This window comes from Chiloscyllium plagiosum, unplaced genomic scaffold (assembly GCF_037043375.1).
Source record: "Chiloscyllium plagiosum isolate Xiang-an unplaced genomic scaffold, Cpla_swu_hap1 HiC_scaffold_6, whole genome shotgun sequence".
NCBI classification, from domain to species: domain Eukaryota; kingdom Metazoa; phylum Chordata; class Chondrichthyes; order Orectolobiformes; family Hemiscylliidae; genus Chiloscyllium; species Chiloscyllium plagiosum.
Window position 1 is genome coordinate 81141283 of NW_028270144.1, and position 24047 is coordinate 81165329.

Below are 24047 nucleotides of genomic sequence, written 5' to 3' on the forward strand. Positions count from 1 at the left end.
CATCGACCTGGACCCAATACACCAGCCACTACAGTGGACAGCTGAAACTGACAACCGGAAGCGGCAGGGACAGACCACTATAAACACCGGAGGAAACATCAAAGAAGCACTTCACAGGAGGCTCCCAAGCACTGATGATGTTGCCTAGCCAGGGGCCGAAACGTTTGCAACAAAAACTTCCAGGTCGGCAAACAGAACCACAACATCTCATTCACTGTTCAAAGAACTGAGATTTTGAGAGTGAAAGAGAAATGAGTCACTGGAAGATGCCATTCTGCTAGAAGCTGGTTTGGGGATACTCAGATGATTGAGTGAAACAACCTCTGAAAGACAGTGAATATTTGCCCCAGAGAAGGAGCCTTGCTGAAAGCAAGGAGTCATGTGAAATTGCAGGCTTAAATCTGCCAGAAGCATTGTTTAATGTATAAAGGGGCTCTTGGTGCTATGGTAGTTAATGAAGAAAGTTTTCTGTAGTTTGATACATTACTTGTCTTATGTAATTTTAGTTCACATTGATTTTACATTATTTGTTACAATAAAATCATAAAAAATGAAATCTCGTCATACAAATCTTTCAGTTGTGAGGTACGTATATATTTGAAGAGATTAGTTTTCAAGATAGTGGCATACAAATATCACTTCTGTGCAGAGTTTAAAAAAAAACAAATTTAGCAAGTCCTTTCCAAAACAATGACCAAAACCAGCGTCAAAGAACTGATGACTGCAAAACCACTGGAACATACCTTAAGAAATAACAACAGGAGAAGGCAATTCAGCCCCTCGAGACTGAACTGCTATTGAATGCAATCATAGCTGATCTCATCTTGGCCTCAACTCCACATTCCTGCCAGCTCCCCATAATCATTTAACCTATTACTCATTAAAAATTTGTTGATCACTTCAACAAATTTATTCAGTGTCTTGGCGTCTTTCACTCTGGGGTAGTGAATCACACAGATTCACAATATTTCGAGAGAAGAGAAGCGATTCCTCCTCATCTCAGTTTCATCTGTCATGCCTTAGCCTAATATTATGACCTCTTGTTCTGCATTACCCCAGAAGGGAAACATCTGCTCAATGACAATTTTGTCAGTCCCCTTTAGCATCTTATATATCTCAATTACATTTCCTCTCATCTTGCTAAACTCAAGAGAGTACAGATCAGAACTGCTCAATCTCACCTCACAAAACAATCCTTTCATCCATGACATTAATCTAGTGAACCTTTTCCAAGGCAATCACATCTTCCTCCTACCAAAGGGATCTATGCTGTACTCCAGATGCAGTATCAACAATGCCTTGCAAAATTGCAATTTCCACTTCCCTGAATTTATACCCCATTTCTTTAGTAATAAGGACAAAGTTAAATTTGTTGTCCTTATTACCTGCTGGACCTGCATACTAGCTTGCTGTGACACATACACGAGGTCACTCAGAACCTTCTGCACCAAAGTATTTTAAAGTTTCTTTGCATTTAGATAGTAAGTTGCCTTTTTATTCTTCCAACAAAAATGGATAACCTCTCAATTATCCACATTAAACTCTATCCGCCAAATCTTGGCCCATTCACAACTTATCTGTATTCATTTGTAAGTTTCTTATTCGTTCATTGCAACTTATTTTCTTACCTGCTTTTCATATCATCTGCAAATTTAGCTATAGAATATTCTGTCCCAGAATTCAAATCACTAACATAGCTGGTAAATTGTTGGGGCCCTGAGGGCTGAACCCTGTGCCATTTCACTAGTTTGCCAACCAGACAAAGACACATTTATCCCAACTCACTGCTTTCTGTTGGTTAGTCAATCCGCTAGACTCCTTGAAACGGATGGAACACTGCAAATGCAAACAGAGCTTCCAATCTCAGGAAGCATTGGGGCAGCTGAAGAGTTCCATATGAGGTGAAGTTAAAAAATCACACAACACCAGGTTAGAGTCCAAGAGGTTTATCTGGAAGCACTAGCTTTCGGAGTGCTGCTTCTTCATCAAATAGCTGTGGAGCAGGCCCATAAGACACACAATTTATTATAAAAATTAGCCTGTTGAGCTATTAGTCCAAAATTAGTCTGTTGTTGTGTGATTTTTAAGTTTGTTCACTCCAGTCCAACACCAGCTCCTCCACACCATATGAGATGAACTTTGAAATTTAAGTAGGGAAAAATGGAAAAGAAACTGTACAATGATAGGTTGTAAGTAGCACACGTTTCTGCAAGAGTTTTAGGAATTACCGTTATAAAAAATAAAATTCTTGAGCAGTAATTGTTATTTTTACATCATGACTAATTTCACACAATTATAGTAGCTACACAGCCAAGTAATCATACTGTGCAAATTTATTGTACTTCAAATCCAAGAGGAACATTTATATATCAAACATTTGCTGGTTCACAGAGACAACACTAAAGAAAACATGGAATAGGTTATGATTCAGAATAAATTCCCAAAGAAAGGTTTAAATTTACCTCTGTTGAAAAGTGATGCACAACAGCTATAGATATACAGGCATCACAAACACCACTGCGCATGGGCATAAGCAAGCCGTCACAGATGAAGACCTCAAAATTTCTCTCTCTGCAAATATGAGCAAGACTTTTGCTGTGATCACAACCCACCTGTTAAATGAGAACATAAGAAATTGCTGAAACTGAATTTTCTAAAAATATGAATTTTGCAAGCACATTGTTAATACTTCATTACAAGTTTCAAAAACTGCTATTCATTTTCTATACAAGTGTGCATTTCATCCAACTCAAGAAAGTATTGAGTTCTGATGAAAGGAGACTAACCAGAAAACTGAAATGTCTTATTCTCCACAGCTGTAACCAGATATGCTGAGTATTGCAATGGATTCCAACTGAAGTTCAAACCCACCTATGATAACAGGTATTTTGGAGACATACGATACTCCTTGAACAGCAGCCCCCACCACATCCTGAAATCATCACAGTATCATGCACTGTTGCAGGCACACCCTCTCCTTCTCTCTCCATCACCACCACCTCATATGACTTTCCTGAATTCTCATTCCATTTCATCTCATGCAACATTTTAAGAAAAAGTTTTTCTCTTCCTCTCATGTTAAGATATGCAAACTTGCAAAAACAAGGGTACTGATGTCAGGCTGTAGTTTTCAGGACCACCACTGACCTCATCCCCGCTGGAGATCTCCCCTCCACAATATCCCATCCAACAGTCCCTCAACCACACGCAGCATGATTCTACTTTCCGAAATCTATAAACATGACTACTCTTGGTATCTCTGTTCCCCACAATCTCTCCTCATTTATGGAGTCAGAGAGTCATAGAGATATACAGCATGGAAACAGACCCTTCAGTCCAACCCGTCCGTGCCGACCAGATATCCCAACCCAATCTAGTCCCGCCTGCCAGCACCCGGCCCATATCCCTCCCAACCTACTTAATCATTTACCCATCCAAATGCCTCTTAAATACTGCAATTGTACCAGCCTCCGCCACATCCTCTGGCAGCTCATTCCATACACATACCACCCTCTGCGTGAAAAGGTTGCCCCGTAGGTCTCTTTTATATCTTTCCCTCTCACCCTAAACCTATGCCCTCTAGTTCTGGACTCCCCGACCCCAGGGAAAATACTTTGCCGATTTATCCTATCCATGCCCCTCATAATTTTGTAAACCACTGTAAGGTCACCCCTCAGCCTTCGACATTCCAGGGAAAACAGCCCCAGCCTGTTCAGCCTCTCCCTGTAGCTCAGATCCTCCAACCCTGGCAACATCCTTGCAAATCTTTTCTGAACCCTTTCAAGTTTCACAACATCTTTCCAACAGGAAGGAGACCAGAATTGCACGCAATATTCCAACAGTAGCCTAACCAATGTCCTGTACAGCCGCAACATGACCTCCCAACTCCTGTACTCAATTCTCTGACCAATAAAAGGAAAGCATACCAAATGTCTTCTTCACTATCGTATTTACCTGAGACTCCACTTTCAAGGAGCTATGAACCTGCACTCCAAGGTCTCTTTGTTCAGCAACACTCCCTAGGACCTTACCATTAAGTGTATAAGTCCTGCTAAGATTTGCTTTCCCAAAATGAAGCACCTCGCATTTATCTGAATTAAACTCCATCTGCCACTTCTCAGCCCATTGGCCCATCTGGTCCAGATCCTGTGGTAATCTGAGGTAACCCTCTTCGCTGTCCACTACACCTCCAATTTTGGAGTCATCTGCAAACTTACTAACTGTACCTCTTATGCTCACATCCAAATCATTTATGTAAATGACAAAAAGTAGAGGACCCAGCACCGATCCTTGTGGCACTCCACTGGTCACAGGCCTCCAGTCTGAAAAACAACCCTCCACCACCACCCTCTGTCTTCTACTTTTGAGCCAGTTCTGTATCCAAATGGCTAACTCTCCCTGTATTCCATGAGATCTAACCTTGCTAACCAGTCTCCCTTGGGGAACCTTGTTGAACGCCTTACTGAAGTCCATATAGATCACATCGACTGCTCTGCCCTCATCAATCTTCTTTGTTACTTCTTCAAAAAACTCAATCAAGTTTGTGAGACATGATTTCCCACGCACAAAGCCATGTTGATTATCCCTAATCAGTCCTTGCCTTTCCAAATACACGTACATCCTGTCCCTCAGGATTCCCTTCAACAACTTGCCGACCACTGAGGTCAGGCTCACCGGTCTATAGTTCCATGGCTTGTCTTTACCGCCCTTCTTAAACAGTGGCACCACGTTTGCCAACCTCCAGTCTTCCGGCACCTCACCTGTGACTATCGATGATATAAATATCTCAGCCAAAGGCCTAGCAATCACTTCTCCAGCTTCCCACAGAGTTCTCGGGTACACCTGATCAAGTCCTGGGGATTTATCCACCTTTAACCATTTCTATACATCCAGCACTTCCTCCTCTGTAATCTGGACATTTTGCAAGATGTCACCATCTATTTCCCTACATTCTATATCTTCCATATCCCTTTCCACAGTAAATAGTGATGCAAAATATTCATTTAGTATCTCCCCCATTTTCTGTGGCTCCACACAAAGGCTTTCTTGCTGATCTTTGAGGGGCCCTATTCTCTCCCTAGTTACCCTTTTATCCTTAATATATTTGTAAAAACCCTTTGGATTCTCCTTAATTCTATTTAGCAAAGCTATCTCATGTCCCCGTTTTGCCCTCCTGATTTCCCTCTTAAGTATACTTCTACTTTCTTTATACTCTAAGGATTCACTCAATCTATCCTGTCTATACCTTGTTGTTGTTAACCAAATCCTCAATTTCTTTTGTCATCCTGCATTCCCTATACCTACCAGCCTTCCCTTTCACCCTGACAGGAATATACTTTCTCCGGATCCTTGTTCTCTCATTGCTGAAGGCTTCCCATTTTCCAGCCGTCCGTTTACCTGCGAACATCTGCCTCCAATCAGCTTTCAAAAGTTCTTGCCTAATACCGTCAAAATTGGCCGTTCTCCAATTTAGAACTTCAACTTTTAGATCTGGTCTATCCTTTTCCATCACTATTTTAAAACGAATAGAATTATGGTCACTGGCCCCAAAGTGCTCTCCCACTGACACCTCAGTCACTTGCCCTGCCTGATTTCCCAAGAGTAGGTCAAGTTTTGCACCTTCTCTAGTAGGTACATCCACATCAGAAAATTGTCTTGTACACCCTTAAGAAATTCCTCTCCATCTAAACCTTTAACACTATGGCAGTCCCAGTCGATGTGTGGAAAGTTAAAATCCCCTACCATAACTACCCTATTATTCTTACAGATAGCTGTGATCGCCTTACAAGTTTGTTTCTCAATTTCCCTCTGACTATTGGGGGGTCTATAATACAATCCCAATAAGGTGATCATCCCTTTCTTATTTCTCAGTTCCACTGGATAACTTCCCTGGATGTATTTCCGGGAATATCCTCCCTTAGTACAGCTGTAATGCTATTCCTTATCAAAAATGCCACTCCCCCTCCTCTCTTGCCTCCCTTTCTATCTTTCTTGTAGCATTTGTATCCTGGAACATTAAGCTGCCAGTCCTGCCCATCCCTGAGCCATGTTTCCGTAATTGCTATGATATCCCAGTCCCATGTTCCGAACCACGCCCTGAGTTCATCTGCCTTCCCTGTTAGGCCCCTTGCACTGAAATAAATGCAGTTTAATTTATTAGTCTTACCTTGTCCTTGCCTGCCCTGACGGTTTTATTCACTTCTGTTCTCAACTGTCCCAGTCTCAGATTGATCTCTTTCTTCACTATCTCCCTGGGTCCCAGCCCCCCCACCTTACGAGTTTAAATCCTCCCAAGCAGTTCTAGCAGATCTCTCTGCCAGTATATTAGTCCCCTTTCAATTTAGGTGCAATCCGTCCTTCTTGTACACGTCACTTCTACCCCAAAAGAGATTCCAATGATCCAAAAATGTGAATCCTTCTCCCATACACCAGCTCCTCAGCCATGCATTCATCTGCTCTATCCTCCTATTACTGCCCTCACTGGCTCGTAGCACTGGGAGTAATCCAGATATTACTATCCTTGAGGGCCTCCTTTTTAAATTTCTGCCTAACTCTCTGTAATCTTCTTTCAGAATCTTAACTTTTTCCCTAACAATGTCGTTGGTTCCAATGTGGCCAATAACCTCTTGCTGGCCCCTCTTCCCCCCTGAGAACATTCTGCAACCTCTTGGAGACATCCTTAATCCTGGCACTAGGGAAACAACACACCATTCTGCTTTGTCTCTGCTGGCCACAGAAACGTCTGTCTGTACCTCTGACTACAGAATCCCCTAACACAATTGATCTCTTGGAAGCCAACGTACCCCTCGTTGCATTAGAGCCAGTCTCAATACCAGAAACTTGGCTGTTCTTGCTACGTTCCCCCGAGAATCCATCACCCACCACATTTACCAAAACAGTATACCTGTTTGAAATGGGTATATCCACAAAAGACTCCTGCACTAACTGCCTACCTCTCTTACCCTTCCTGGAGTTAACCAATCTATGTGACTGTATCTGAGACTTCCCCCCTTCCTATAACTGCCATCCATCACATACTGTTGCTGTTGCAAATACCTCATCACTTCTATCTGTCTATCCAACCGATCCACTCGATCTGATAAGATTCGCATCCAACAGCATTTATGGCAGATATAATCCACAGTAATCCTTCAACTCTCTTTAAACTCCCACATCTGAGAAGAAATACATATCACTGCAAAGGCCATTTTTGCTCCTTCACAATCTACAGACCCAGATAATAACACCGTCTTATTCCTCTACAAACACTGCCCCAGGTTAAATTAATAGCTATGGCTTATATTTTAAGTTTAATCAAGAGACTTATCTCCAACAACATATAATTAAGAAAGAATCCACTATACTCACTACTGCAGCCTTTCTCTTGGACAGATTTAAAACAACAATTAACTTAGCTGATTCTGTGCTGTGAACTTCGCCCAAACCGGTTCCTCCAAGATTAGTTGCGAATTTCACTGTTTGTTAATTTTCCCAGATGCACTCCGATGTCCAGCGATACACAAATTCAAACAGCAAAGGTGTTAACTGTGCAGGTTCTCTCTCTCTCCTGCACTGTCCTCACCATGTGCTTCCTTCGTCTGCTCTTCTCCCTTTTAAACTGCTGTTGTTTTGACTTTTCTTTTCCAAAGTTCCAAAACAATGTAACATCATTTAAAACAGTAATTGCTGCTCCTGGAATTCGAGGAAATCACCACCAACACCTAAAAAAAGGGAACAGCTCTTACAGCCAAACATTTTTCCCATCCTCCATCTTGGATTACCCAGAATCCTTTACATTCACATGTCTTCTGATACTTTAGGTTAATTCCATAAGATTCAGTTTTCTGGGCCTGGCCACCTCCTCTACACATCCATTACCTATCAGGAGAGTCTGAAGGCTCTCCATTTCATGAAAAGAAGCCTGCAGAGTCTCCAGCTATCACAATCTTCCTCCTAGCTGAGCTCATTTTCAATTTGAACAACTTCTCCTTTAGCTCATCTCACTTTCTCCAAGTCAAAGGTGAGGGTATGGGCAACTGCATGGCTCCCAACTATGCTTCTCCCTTTAAATAGTATTCTGAATATTCCTTATTCCAGTCCTACGCAGGGCTCCAACCCACAACTCTTTCTCCAATACATCAGCCATACCATTGGTGTTGGTTCCTGCTCTCATCTTCCAATTTTCATTCTTCTCTCACCTTTACATGGTCCTCTCTGACTCTTCTCCCTCTCTTTCTCCTCGACTTCTGTGTTTCCATTTTTGAGGATAATCCATCTACCAATATTCAAACTCACTGACTGCTATGGTTATTTTAAATGCAGCTCCTCATACCTTGCTCCTGCAACAATTCCATTCCATTCATCCGTTTTTCTGTCTCCATTGCATGTTTTTAAGATACTCCTTTCCACCAGGCTGTCTTTAATAGGACCTCCTTTTACCTGAATCAAATAATCCCCACTTCATGCTTGACAGGACTGTCAGCTGTATCCGACCCACCTACTGCACTTCAGCCCTCACCCCCTCTCCTTCCTCCCAGAACAGTGATAGAGTAAGGACAAAAGGAATCCTAAGAACAAAAGCAGACTGGGTGAGAACACCTCCATTCTGTCTGTAGGAATGATCACAGCCTTCCAGTTGCTTGTCATTTCAAAACAAAAACAACTTTGCTCCCTTGCTAAGATTTCTGCCCTGGGTCTGGAATATTCCAATAAAACACAACACAAGCTCTCGGAACAACACCTAATTTTTCGCTGAAGCACTTTACAGCCTCAAGACTCAATACTGAATTCCACAATTTCAAAGCCTCACTGCATGACATAGAGTCATAGAGATGTACAGCATGGAAACAACCCCTACGGTCCAACTCGTCCGTGCCGACTAGATGCCCTCCATTTTTATTACATTCTCATCCAACCTCCTTCCCCACTGCCTATATTTTATTTTGTTTGCTTTGCTCACAGCAGATGGGACCCATTTTCTTCCTTTCACAGGCTAATTTACACCCATTTTTCATACCTATTTCTCTTTTGCTATATTAGCAACCTTTTGTCTTTTACATTGGGTCTCCACACCATCTGTTCCCCTCTCCCCTCCTCCACATCGGTCAAAAATATAAAACCTACCATTTTCCAACACATTCTGTTCTAAAGAAGTGTCATGCTAGATTCAAAATATTAACTTTATTTACCTCTCCACAGATGTTGCCAGACTTGCTGAGTTTCTTCAGCACTTTCTGATTTTGCTTCATGGTTCTAGAATCCACAGTATTTAGCTTTTATCTGTGGGTATTTCTGTATTTTCTATTTTATTTCAGGTCATCAGCATCAAGAGAACTTTGCATTTACATTTTTCAAGCAGTCAGATATTCATATCGAAGATTCTCAGAATATTAAGCACATAAATAATATTGCACATTTATGATACAAAGAAAATGCATTTAATATTGTGGCAATTCAGATTTATTACCTTCTCTCTTTAATAAACTCAAAAGTGGAGATGTTTTCTAATGACTGCACAATGTTTTAGCAACATTCACAATTCTTCACATACTAAATCAGTCTATGTACATGTCCACATGCAGCAAGACTTGGAGCACATTCGGTCTTGGGCTAATAAGTGACTAGTGACACTCACAGCACACAAGTATCAAGCAATGACTATCTCCAACAAGACATAATTAACCATCTCCCTTTGACATTCAATGCATTACCACTGCGGAATTCCCAAGGATCAATATCCAATATTACTATTAATCAGAAACTAAAACAGAGCTGCAAAAGCAGATATGTCGCTGAGAATGATAAGACAACTGACTCACCTCCTGACTCTCTAAAGTCTGCTCACAACTTAATAGGCACAAGTCATGGTGTGATAGAATATCCTTCATTTTCAAAGATATGAACACAGAGAATATAGGAATACAGGAACAAGAGTAGGCCATTCAGCCCATCAAGCCTGTTACACCATTTAATATCTTAACTGATTGAACACTTAAATTTTTCACACACATTATCACCTTAACTGATAATTAGAAATCTGTCAATCTCTACCTTAAACATAAGACCAAACTTTCAGAGCCTTCTTGGATAGAGAACTCCAAAGACTCACAACCCTCTGTGTGGGGAAAAAAAATCATTTCAGTCCTGAATAGCATTCGCCTTATTTTTAAATTGTGCTCTCGTTTTAGATTCCCTAACCAGAGGAAACATTTTAAACGGATAGACATTTGATGCATGTAAGTATTTTATAGATTTGGATAGGATCTCATTCTTCAAAGCTCTAATAATACAGGCCTTGTTTGTGTAATCTATCTTCATAATGACAGTCTTACCATCCCAGCAACATATCTGGTAAAACCTTGTTACACTCCCTCCATGGCAATGATATTTATTTGGTGGAAAGAAAACAAAACTGCACAAGGTACTCTAAATGCAGTCTTACAATCATCTATACAAATGAAGCAAGACTTCACCACTCCTGTATTGAAATCCTCTTGCAATAAAGGCCAACATTCCATTAGCATTTCTCATAGCTTGCTAGTCTCTCAGTGATTTATTGACTAGGACATCTAGGTCCCTTTGTATATATACTTTCCAACCTCTCTCTGAATTAAGAAATGCTCAACACATATGTTCCACAAGGTTTGTAGCTCAGGTTGAGGTTTAGGGTGTAAGTTTGCTCGCTGAGCTGTAGGTTTGAAATCCAGATGTTTCATTGCCTGGCTAGATAACATCATCAGTGGCGACCTCCAAGTGAAGCAAAGCTATTGTCTCCTGCTTTCTATTTATATCTTGCGTGTCTTGCGTGTAGTTCTTTGGCCAGTCTGTAAGTTGGTGGGTAGTGATGCCCACCACAGACTCCGAAAATACAACTGGGAAATTGCGCGTCAAAAACCGTTATTCAAACAAGCAACAAATCAAGAATGGACAGACGCGGTAGAACGAGCCATAAACACCAAACAACGACAAACACAGATAAAGAAAAATCGGGACCTGAAGAAAAAATTTGACAAACTCACAAAAAAAGACAAAACCGATAACACGGGCATGGATAAAGAACTTATCAGACCGGACCCTATCAGACACAGAAGAAGCGGTACTAGTCAAAGGATTAAATTTCAATTATTGAGACGCTGACAAGAAGGATTTCCTAGCAGCATTAGAAACCACATTTAAGGACAACAATCTCACGGAAGAAACACAACAAACTATCAGACAGTTGCACCTACTCTGAGCCGAAAAAGGGAAGGAAACAAACTGAACACACAAGAAAAGAAAGCCCTAGAAAACCTCAAAAAAGACAAAAAACATTGTTGTATTATCTGCAGACAAAGGTCGGCTCACAGTCATCCTGAACAGAAGGGACTACATAGAGAAATGCCAATGCACTACTCGAGACACCAATACCTACCAAAAGGTTGCGCTAGACCCGACCCCACAACTAGGAAACAAAATTACATATCTCCTAAGAAAATTACACAATTCTGGACAATTAAACAAGACAGAATTCCAGAAAATGAAACCCAAGGGGACCAACACCCCACGATTCTACGGACTACCAAAAATCCATAAACCAGGAGCCCCCCTCAGACCTATAGTCTCACTACCTGGAACACCAACTTACAGACTGACCAAAGAACTACACGCAAGACTGAAATACCTAGTAGAAGAGTCACAGCACTCCATCCACTCCACCCAGGAATTCCTAAAAATCATCAAAAACACCAAAATAGAGGAAGATGTAGCAATGATCTCATTCGACGTAACAGCACTGTTCACCTCCATCAACATTGACCTGGCAAAGGAAACACTCGCCACACTTTTAGAACAGACCATCATACACAAACACAAACCAACCACCATCAATCACATTACCAACGAAAACATCATGAAGCTAGTGGACCTGTGCCTCACCACCCACTTCACTTTCAACAACATAGTCTACAAACAAACCAACGGCACACCCATGGGATCTCCACTATCAGGATTCATAGCAGAAGCGGTAATGCAAAGGCTAGAACAAACAGCCCGACCAATCATCAAACCAAAAATCTGGGTTCGCTACGTAGATGACACCTTTGTCATCACAAAACGAAACTAAATAGAAGAGACATTTAACATCATCAACAACACCCTCACAGGCATAAGGTTCACCAAGGAGGAAGAAACTGACAACAAACTCGCATTCCTGGACGTCACAGTAGAAAGAAAGGACAAGGGAGAACTACAAACCTGCATATACAGAAAACCGACAAACACTGACCAAACAGCCCGACCAATCAACTACACCAGCAACCATCCCAACACATACAAACAAAGCTGCATCAGAACACTATTCCAATGAGCCACCACACACTGCAGCACAGACGAACTTCGAAAAACAGAGGAGAACCACCTATACGACATATTCAAGAAGAACGGATACTGAAAAAACACAGTGCGCAGATTCCTCAAGAACAAACCACAACAAGCAGACAAAACACAGCCAGAAACCCTAACCACCTTACCATTTACCAAAGAAGTTTCAGAAATGACAGCCAGACTACTGAAACCCCTCGGAATCCTAGTAGCACACAAACCCACCAACACTCTCAAATAAAAACTAACAAACTTAAAAGACCCAGTACAACCCTTGGACAAAACCAACGTCATCTATAAAAAAAATTCCATGCAAGGACTGCCACAAACACTACGTAGGCCAAACAGGAAGAAAGTTAGCCACCAGGATACATGAACACCAGCTAGCCACAGGAAGACACGACCCCATCTCCCTCATAGCCCTACACACAGAGGAAAGAAAAACACCATTTCGACTGGGACAACACATTTATCCTGGGAGAGGCTAAGCAAAGACATGCCAGAGAATTCCTAGAGGCCTGGCACTCCAACCACAATGCCATAAGCAAACACATAGATCTAGATACCATCTACAAACCCCTCAGAAAAACGAACAGGAAATGACATCACTACAAACCCCAGGAACCCCATCCAGGTGAAAGATATAAATAGAAAGCAGGAGACAATAGCTTTGCTTCACTTGGAGGTCGCCACTGATGATGTTACCTAGCCAGGTAATGAAACGTCTGGATATCAAACCTACAGCTCAGCGAGCAAACTTACACCCTAAACATATGTTCCACCTACCAAAGTGAATAACCTCTCATTTTCCACACTATATTCCATCCACTGTGCTCTTGCCCACTCACTAAGCCTGTTTAAAACATTCCTGAAGCTGCTAGAAAGCTTCCTCACAGCATTTCCACTTAGCTTTGTATCATCCGAAATTGAAAATGTTACATTTCGTGCTCACAACCAAATCGCTGAGATATACTGTGAACAGGTGGGGCCTAAATATTGAACCTGTGGTATCCCACTATTCACAGCCTCCTAACCTGAGAACGACCCCTTTATTCCTGATTTGTTTTCTTGCCTTTTATCTTATCCTTAATCCCATCATTACCTCCTATCACATCTGTTTTACTTTTATTAACCATCATCACAGAGGGCACCTGGTCAAAACCCTTCTGAAAATCCGAGATTACCCTTTAAAAATTTCATTCATTACATGCTCTAAAGACTTCTCAACTTTATCAAACTCAATTTCCCATTCACAAATCTGTGCTACGTCTTATCAGATTATTATTATCCAAGCTTCCATTCATCACATCCATTATAATAGGTTCGAACCTATGCCATATGACTAACATAAGGCTGACAGGTCTATAATTCCCCACTTTATCTCTGGCTCCCTTCTTAAATAACCAGATGACATTTGCTAGCTTCCAATATGCAAGAATCATTCAATGTATTGACTATTTCTATAGCTTCCTCCAAGACTGGGATGTAGACTTTCAGGTTCCAGGGACTTACCAATTTTCAGCTCTATTAATTTCAGTAGTGCAACTTTCTAATGATCATTAATTTCCTTCAATTCTTAATTATCCCTAACTTTTGGATGTCTTTCTGGGAGATTCCTTGCATCTCGCTTAGTAAAAACAGATGCAAATTAACCATTTAGCCATTTCTCTAATCCCCAAAGATTCTCCTGATTTAGCCTGTCATGGCATTCATCCAAATGTTTCCTTTTCAAATACCCGAAGCTTTGCAGCCCATTTTTAGGTCTTTATGTGTCTTCGTTCCGTTACACTTTCCAACTTCTTATCATTTAAGAAATATTCCACACATCTGTTCCTCTGCATTTATATTGTATTCTTACTTTTTCAGGTTTTTTGGTCTTCCTTTGTTGCATACTAAAAAACACTCAATTCTCAGATTTCCTACTAACCTGATGATTTATATACTCCTTAACTTCCTCTGTCAAATACTAGATACAACAAACATACATATAGCAAACACATGGGTAAACGGATCTCAGTAATTTCCAAGATAAGTGCATTAAAAATGGTTCTTCTCAGGAATTCACTATGTGGCTCCTAAGCTGAGCTGGAGGCTCAATTATCAAACTTTTTTTTTAATTAAATTTCTCTCTACTCTAAATTAGGTAGTTATTTGAAACAGTCCAAGAAATGAATTCTTTAATTTCAAAAATGAATGTAATAAAAATGGGAGAGGCAGGATAGAAAATGAGTCAATGACTCTCATTATTTCATAATCGATTGTGTCTTAAAATAAATAACAAGTACATTTGAAAGTTCGATAAACATAGCTCAGATTATTATTGACTTTGATGCACGTACACATTAAAAACCCTCAGCTCTGTGGCACATCTTATGGTAGCAGATAATGTAATTGACACACAGACAAAATAACCTACAACTTGTTTAGTCTTAAACTACCAACCCTATCCTTACCATAACCTGAGTTTTTTTGTGTTTAAAATACATGAGCCAATATCATCTCATTTCACCATATCAATAGAAGGGTCATATTCAAGATAGTGGCGCATTTTAATAATAATAAATGCAAGTCAAAAATTACTTTATGCAGTTATGTTGTGGTCATAAGATAAATGGAAGACCAGACAGAAGGACACACTAGAGAATGGATTGGATGGTAACAGAGATGGATGCCGAAGACAGAATGGTAAATGAAGATCAACACAGAATGAAACCAGGAGATTTCCAGCACCAGGAATGCAGCCAAACCATTCCTATTGGAAGGTCTTTAAATTCATGGCTATAGCCTATGACATACTTTATAATGTAGCTATTGAGGAAAACTGAATAACCATTTCAAAAGGAATATCATGATTATTTTGGTTTCTTTTTCAAACAATCTAGGGAAATGGAGTGTGTCAGCATCAACATATCTTTCATCAGAAAATTTCGGAGTTTGAGTCCAAGGAATGATTTGGAAATATTGGTTGTTAGAAGAGTTTATAATGATATACTGTGTCAGAAATGCCCAATCACCAAGAAGAACAGCCCTTGTAAACAAAATTCCAAATGCTTAACTTTTCCTGTAAATAATCAACACTGTTTCAGTTAAGTAATCAATACAGTTTCTGCAACATTAATTTAAAAGTTCAAAAGTGAAATGCATCCACATTGTATTTGAAGATTTAAAAAACATATTTACCACGAAAAGGTTCTTGTTCACACCTAGATATTTGCCATTTCCACAACCAACATCAGCCACAAAAGCTCCAGCTGGTAGTGCTTTCAGGAATTCAGTCACTTTCGGCCATGGGGTGTGCCTGGTACTGCTGAAGTGACCAGCAATCTCATCATAAACATTATGTACATATTTGTGCTCCAACTTTGAGGCATCCCCATCACTACTTGGGACCAATGCGGGTGTATCCTTGCACTCCCGAGTACTCTGACTGTCACAGACTTCTGGGTAAGCTGCAGACAACAGTATAACAGCCTTGTTTTAAATAAACATATTTAAGATCTGAAATCAGAACTAAAAGAAAAACATTTGTACCTTTCAGTAAAGAAAAACAAAGTTGTTTCAAAGCAAAATTTGTATTGTTAACAACTAATGATTAAAAGGAATTTTCCTTTGAATTGACTATTTCATGATGTCCATTTCCTATCCTAATTCATCGAGACTTGTGCGATCTTTTTCACATATAATCTGTTCTGAATGAGATTTCACTGTCAGTTTAGATTAGATGTTAGCATAAACAAATCTGAACTGACAATGAACAGTGACACAGCTTGCGTATCATAGGAAAACATGTCAATTTTTCAACAACGCTCACCTTTACAAGATTTAAAACAGTAAAAATATTCTTCAGTCTAGAAGTATACAACTATTTGACAAATTCTATAATTGGTACACTACAGCAGAGTAAGCAGAGCCATGACAAAGAAAATGTAGCAGTAATGCAGATCTTCCCTCTGCACCATAAAAAGCTAAGCATATCTTTGGAGGAATGAAAGATGATCATAGAAGGGCAATGATGATTGCATGAAAGAAACTAGAGCATTAGAGTTTAACAGAATTATCTTATGCAAGCATACAAAATTCTGGGGGACCATTACAGTGTAGATGTTGAGAAGACATTTCCACATGTGAAGGAATCCTAAAGTATGAAACATTGTCTCCTTATTCAGAAGAAGGGCCTGTGCCCGAAACGTCAAATCTCCTGTTCCCTGGATGCTGCCTGACCTGCTGTGCTGTTCCAGCAATAAAGTTTCAACTTTGATCTCCAGCATCTGCAGACCTCACTTTCTCCTCCTTATTCAGTAACTATCATTTAAAACTGAGATGCAAAGGAATTTCTTCTGAGAGAGTAGGGAATGTCTGAAATTCTCTAAAGAGTTGTTTATTTTATTTCTTTGCAATATGAGCATTGCTGGCTGGCCAGCATTTATTCCTTGCCCCCAGTTGCCCTTGAAGTAGTGGTGGAGAGCTGCTTTCTTGAATTGTTGTAATCCATGTGCTGTAAGTAGACTTAACAATGCCTTTAGTGAGGATATTCCAGAATTTTGACCCAGCAACAGTGAAGGAACGGTGATGTACTTCCAACTCAGGATGATGACAGGAATTGGGGTGATGGTGTGTCATGTATCTGCTGCACTTGTCCTTCTTGATGGAAATTGTCGTGGGTTTGGAAGATGGAGGTCAAAAAGCATGGCGATGGAAAAGCACAGCCAGTCAGGCAGCATCCGAGGAGCATAAGAGTCAACGTTTAAAGCATAAGCTCTTCATCAGCAATGTGGGAAAGGAGATGGGGGAAGAGGAGCAAGGGGGCTGAGAGATAAATGGGAGGGGGTGGAGCTGGGCCAGGAGCGAGGTAGCTGGGAATGTGATAGGTAGATGAAGATCGGGGGGAGGGGGAGAAAACAGCCCAGGACTTGCTCCTTGGTGGTAAGGGAGCTGAAGCGTTCAACCACATGGTGTTGTTTGATCAGTGTTCCGGAGATGTTCTCTGAAAGGTTCTGCAAGTTGATGTCCTGTCTCCCCAATGTAGAGGAGACCACATCGAGAGCAATGGACACAGCAGATGAGGTGTTTGGAGGTGTAGGAAAATTCTGCCAGACGTGGAAGGATCGTTTGGACCCTCGGATGGAGATGAGCAGGGAGGTGTGGGCGCAGGTTTTACACCTCTTGCAGCGGCAAGGTAAGGTGCTAGGAGTGGAGGATGGGCTGGTGGTGGGCGTGGACCTAACGAGAGAGTCGTGGAGGGAACTGTCTCTGCGGAATGCTGAAAGGGTGGGGAGGGAAATATATCCCTGGCGGTGTAGAAATGGAAGTCCCACAGCTACCTGGACTACAGCACTTCCCAACACCTGACCCCCAACCCCCGTAAAGAGGATCAATTCCACTCCACAACATCCCAGATGGCCACCTACTTCAAGGACCATAATTTCCGCTCCCATGTAGTCTACAATGCCCTCTAGGACATCCCTTCAATTTCCCATGCCTCTGCCCTTCAACCCCACCCCTCCAACCGCAACAAGGACAGAACTCCCCAGTCCTCACCTTCCAACCCAACAACCTCCAGATACAACACATCATCCCCTCCACTTCCGCCACCTGCAGTCAGGCCACACTACCAGAGATAGATTTCCCTCCCGACCACTTTCAGCATTCCACAAAGACAATTCCCTCTGCAACTCCCTCATTCGGCTCATGCTCCCCACCAATCCACCCTCCACCCCTGGCAACTTCCCGTTCCACTGCAAGAGGTGTAACACCTGCGCCCACGTCTTCCTCCTCACCTTCATCCAAGGCCCCAAAGGATCCTTTGACATCTGGCAGAGATTTTCCTGCACCTCCAAACACGTCATCTACTGTGTCTGTTGCTCTCAATGTTGTCTCCTCTACATTGGGAGACAGGACGCCAGCTTGCGGAACATATCAGAGGACATCTCCGGGTCACACGCACCAAACAACTCCACTACCCTGTGGCCGACAACTTCAACACCCTCTCTGCCAAGGACATGCAAGTCCTGGGCCTCCTTCCATGCCAAATCCTAACCACCCAATGACTGGAGGAAGAACACCTCATCTTCCGCCTTGGAACCCTCCAACCATATGGAATCAATGTTATTTCATCTGTTTCCTCATCTCCCCTCTCCCTACCTTATCCCAGATCCAACTCTCCAACTCAGCAACTCTACCTGTCCTCCTTCCTTCCCACCTGTCCGCTCCACCTTCAACTCCAATCTATCACAATCACCATTCACCTTCATCTCCAATTGCATTCCTAACTACCTTCCCTCCAGCCCTACCCACCTCCCATTTATCTCTCAGCCTCCTTGGCATCCCCACATACCTGGTGAAGGGCTTATGCTTGAAATATTGACTTTCCTGCTCCTCGGATGCTGGCTGTGCTTTTCCAACGCCACATTTTTGGACTTTGATCTCCAGTATCTGCAGTCCTCACTTTCTCCTAGTGGGTTTGGAAGGTGCTGTTTAAGGATCGTTGGTGAATTTCTACAATGTATCTTATAGGTGGTCCACACTGCTAGTACTGAAATTCAGTGGTGGGGGTCAGGGAGGTTTGAGGATGTGGTGCCAATCAGTTGAGTTGCTTTGTCCTGGATGGTGTCAACCTCTTGCCTGTTGTTGGAGCTGGACTCATCCAAGCAAGGGGAGAATATTCCATCACACTCCTGACTGTACCTTGTGGAAGGCGGACAGGACTTAAGTTACTCACTGCAGCTTTCATAGCCTCTGACCTGTTCATGCATTCATTCTATTTTTTTTTATAAGAAGTTCAGTTGTGTTTCTGGTCAATGGAAACCGCTAGGATACAGATAGTGGGGAATTCAGTGATGGTAACACCATTGAATGTCCAGGGAATGGTGGTTACATTGTCTGCTATTGAAGACAGTCATTGCCTGGCAAATTGTGTGATACAATTTACCATTTGTCAGCCCAAGCCTGGATATCGTCCAGATCTTGTTGCATTTGGACATTGACTGCTTCAGTATTTGAGTCACGAATGGTGCTCCATACTGTGCAATCATTGTCAAACTTCCCCACTTCTGACTTTATGTAGAGGAAAGGTCACTGATGAAGCAGCTGAAGGTGGTTGGGCCAAGAACACTACCCTGAGGAACTTCTGTAGAGAGGTCCTGGAGGTGAGATGACCAATCTCCAAAAATCACAACAATCTTCCTATATGCAAGATACGACTCCAAACAGTGAAGAGTTTATACTCAGTAAAATGCAGCCTGATGTCATTCTCACCTCAACTTGAGAAGGCTAAGTCACTGCAAGTTTTTAAAGAGGAAGTAGATAGATTTTTCAACTATTGATTTGATGGCTATGTGTGCTGGCGTAAAATAGGAGTTCAGGCCTGGTGCAGGTCAGCCATGATTTATTAAATGACAGGGCAGGCTTGAGTGGCTAAATAGCTTCCATTCAGCTCTTATTTCTTATATTCTTATAACGAGGACACAAAAGCAAAATTGGCTAAAGTGCATTGGCAAATTAGTTTAAAGAATATACCACTTGAGATGCGGTGGCAAACAAGTTAAAAGGATGTTTTAGAATACACAGATGCATATGTTACACCACATAACGAAAATTTCAAGGGAAGATCCCGCCACTCATGGCTAACTAGAAAAGTTAAAGATGGAATCAGACTTATAATTGTGCAGAACAAGTCAGAAAATTGATGATTCTTCATATTATGTACAAAAAAAGAGAGGATAGTAAAATTACAAAAACTGGCCAGAAATATAAAAACTGATAGAAGGGACTTGTATGTACACTTTAAAAAGCGATAATAAAATGAGCTTCAGTCATACCACATGTGGCTCTGGAGAATTTGCACTGGAAAGAAAGTAAATGGTAGATGAATTGAACAGTTACTTTGCATCTATCTCCATGACACAGGACTCAAGTAGCATTCCAGGAGTGATAAATAAGCAAATGAACAAAGATAGTAACTCAGGAAAATTACTCAGTACTTGTCTGGTGACTGTGTTAATTGTTGGAGTTGTCAACTGACAGGCGCCCAGAACCTGATGGACTTCATTCTGAATCTTAAAAAATCTGGCTAGTGAAATAGTTGATGCATTGACTTTAATTATCCAAATTTCCTTGATTCAGGGCAGATCCCATTCGATTGCAATATAGAAAATGTAACTCCTTTCTTCAAAAGGGAAATATTACAGAGAGCAGGAAAAGACAAGTCAGTAGGTTAGTATTTACCATAGGGAAAATATTAGAAACTATTATTAAATAAATTGTAGCAGGGCACTTAGATAAATTCAAAGGTAATCAGGCAAAGTAAACATGGTTTTATGAAAGGTTAATCACATTTGACCAATTTACTAAGTTTTACATGGAGGTAACATCTGCTGTAGATAAAGGGAACTTAAATATTTCCAGAAGGCATTTGATAAAGTGCCACATCAAAGATTACAACAGAAAATAGAAGCTTCCGGTATTAGGAAAGCAAATTGGCATAGAAAGAAGATTAGCTACCTAACAGGAAATACTGTAGATGCTTGGTGCCAAATTTGCTGATGACCCAAGTATAAGTAAAGAAAAAAATGTTGGGAAGACAGCATAACCTATCTATCTCTCTGCAGCATCTTTAAGTAGTAGGCAAATGGAGAAAATCTGGGAAAACGTGAAATTATCCATTTTGGGAGGAAGAATAAAAATGCAGATTATTTAAATGGTGAGACGCAGATGGATCTTAATGTCCTTGTGCACAATTCAAAAAAGACTATTATCCAGGTACAGCTAGTAAACAAAAATAGAAATTGTGGGAAAAGCTCAACGGGTCCAGCAGCATCTGTGGTGAGAAATCAGGATTAACCATTTCAGGTCGAGTGACCCTTCCTCTAGCAGTTTCAATTTTTGTCTCTGATTTACAGGATCTGCAGTTCTTTCAGTTTTTATTTAGTAATATGGAAAGTTCATGGAATGTTACCATTTACTGTGAAGGAAATTGAATAAAAAATAGGCACGTTATGCTTCAGTTACGTAACATACTGGTGAGATGACGTTTGGAGTACTGTGCAGAGCATTACTCACTCCAAGAAAAGTTGTAAATGCATTGGAAGGCTTACCAGACTAATACCTGGAATAAGTGAATTGTTCTATGAGGAAAGGCTGGTCAGACTAGAATTAAATCAAATAGAGTTTTTAAAGAGTAAAAGGCAACTTGAATGAAACATTTAAGATCCTAAGAGGTCTTGATAGAGTAGATGTGGAAAGAGGTTTCCTTTCATGGGAGAATCTACAGCTACAGACGACTATTTAAAACTCAGGGGTTGCCCACTTAATATAGATCTGAAGTGAGGTACCAAAGGGATGAAAGATGACTGGAGGCACACAGGAATGTTAGACTTGAGGTTAAAATCATGATCTTATTGAATAGTGGACCAGACTTGATGGGCCAAAAGACCTACTCTTGTTCCTTGTTCATTTGTTTCCTCTGAGGGTAGTAAATCTTTTTGGGGATCTCTTCCTGAAAAGGTGGTTGAAGTCAAGTCCTTAAATATTTTGTAGACATAAGGGGTGAAAGGTTAAGATAGGTGGGAATACAGATTAGAGCTTACAATCAGATTAGTCATCATATTAATATATGGCACATTACACCCAAGTAGCTGATCTACTCTTGCACCTTTAAATGTCACAAATGAAGAATGTATTAAAATATTAAGTTCAGAGCAAGAACTTTCACTTTATCCAGACTGCCCCATATAATCATTTTCCATGTTTTTCTATTAGACTATTTGCCTGCCCCATCACCATCATCACTCACCTTCAAACATTTTAAACAATGTTTTAAATGTCCTATATCGTTAAACTCAATAGATATTAATCCCACACATTCTGAATAGTGTTAACTTATATTAAATCCATTCATTTTTCCAGAAGTCTGTTCCACATGTCTACTAACTTACACTGCACTCCCAATTTAATGCAGTTCTGTGTACAACACTTGAAATGATATCAAGATCTAATCAACTGGCAGCATCACATGACATCAGGGGTTATAGAATAATTAATAAAAAGGCGGAAGGGAATTAGATACTAAAAAAAGGTGCAATCTATTGCTTTCTTATAGATTGCAATTATTATGAAGTTGAAGATGTGTACTGTACCTTTAAGAGAAAGATTGCTTTTCTGAACTGAGAGTGTACAAACACTGACATATATGACTAGATGACAATCCCAGAGTATACTGGAAAATTGGAAATATGTAACATTTGGCTTGAAATGGATACCTGAGTTGTGGTTGTTGTTTTGACAACAATTTGAATTTAACCAGTTTAAGTTATACCCCAGGATACTAAAACTCAACCATGCTTGAATTTATTGTTTTGCCAACACCGGACCAATGAGACAATCGACGTTGGGGTTATAAGAATGCCAATATTTTGAAAATTTGTCAGAGAACAACTGCCCAGCCAACATCGTGCTTTTAAAGAAATCAGAAAAAATCCTTTCTATCAAAAGTACCTTTTCATGTAAAACTTACTCGCAGTGAAAAGAAAGAAGACAACCCAGGGAGATCAGCAGGAAAGCTGAAGACAGTGGAGAAGACAAAGACGGTGTAGTTTTGAGATTAAGTTAGTATAATTTTAATAAATGTCTTATTGGAACCAGATATTTTTAAAGAATTGTGGTCAGATAGTAAATAGTTAAGAGAAAAGGGGGGGGCTTGGATTTGTGAAGAGTTTTATTTGCTTAAAATGTTCACTATTAAGAGTTAGAAAAACATACTGATTTTTTTTTAAAAATAGTGGAATTTGGGAGTTCTCCATCACTCACATTTTAACAGATGGCGAGGCAAGATTTTCTAGGTGTTTGGTTACAACCACTTTGTAACACAATAAACAGGTTGAACAGTTAGTTAAATAAGGACACTCTGAGCAAATCACCCAAATAACTCCTTGGTGAGGATGTTGTGCACAGCAAACAAACAGCTCAGAAAAATAAAACACTTACCACAATCACACAATCTTGTTCTGACTCTCCGAAAGGTAAAACTTGTCCTCGCTCCCCTTTTGTTTAAAGTCAGGTTACTGATGTCATCAGTGATGGTACCAGTATTTTGCATCTCTGATGCTGTCACCACATCAAACTTTCTAGGGGTAATTCTGTTGAGTACAAAGGGATAACAATTAGCCCAGATATTTACTGTGGTGATAACAGCAAATCCTTTTAAAACATTCATTGTAAAACTTGTGAAAAAGTTGATTGAAAAATAACAGTATCAACAACATAATATGTTTCTAATTACCTTTAAACAACTTCATCTTGCCCTGAAAGGTTAATCTATATTATGGGCTGTCAAACTTCCTTACTCTGATAAAAAAAAGTCCACATTTTCTTGTAAAGTTTCCTAATGATACTTGAGCTTTAACATTGATCTGTTTTCAATCTGTAATTGCATTAAGTGATGATAATCAATGACTTTAACTTACTGTTTCCTGCTGCACAGATTGGTTGCTTTTACGCTGACTTCATGACTGCTGGCCACCTTAAGTTCTAATCTATCGTTTGGAAAAAGTGTTATATATGCCACAGAGGATGCAAGAATTTTTTGGACATCTTTCTTTGAGGTCAGCAGCAAACATGTTTGCCTATTACTTACATCAGGTAAAAACTTATAAAATGTGACGATTTTGTAAATATATCGCTACAATGCAAATATT

At 40.5% G+C, this 24047-nt stretch overlaps 1 protein-coding gene across 1 annotated transcript in view; it reads right to left on the minus strand.

The window, feature by feature from the left end:
• Positions 1–24047, minus strand: part of alkbh8 (alkB homolog 8, tRNA methyltransferase) — a 69531-nt gene that overhangs the window by 4369 nt on the left and 41115 nt on the right. Inside the window, exons 8-10 of the mRNA XM_043691834.2 lie at positions 23338–23489; positions 15538–15806; positions 2463–2612 (exon numbers count right to left, since the gene is read on the minus strand). Coding sequence (XP_043547769.2) covers positions 2463–2612; positions 15538–15806; positions 23338–23489 — 571 coding nt within the window. The remainder of the gene's footprint in view (positions 1–2462; positions 2613–15537; positions 15807–23337; positions 23490–24047) is intronic.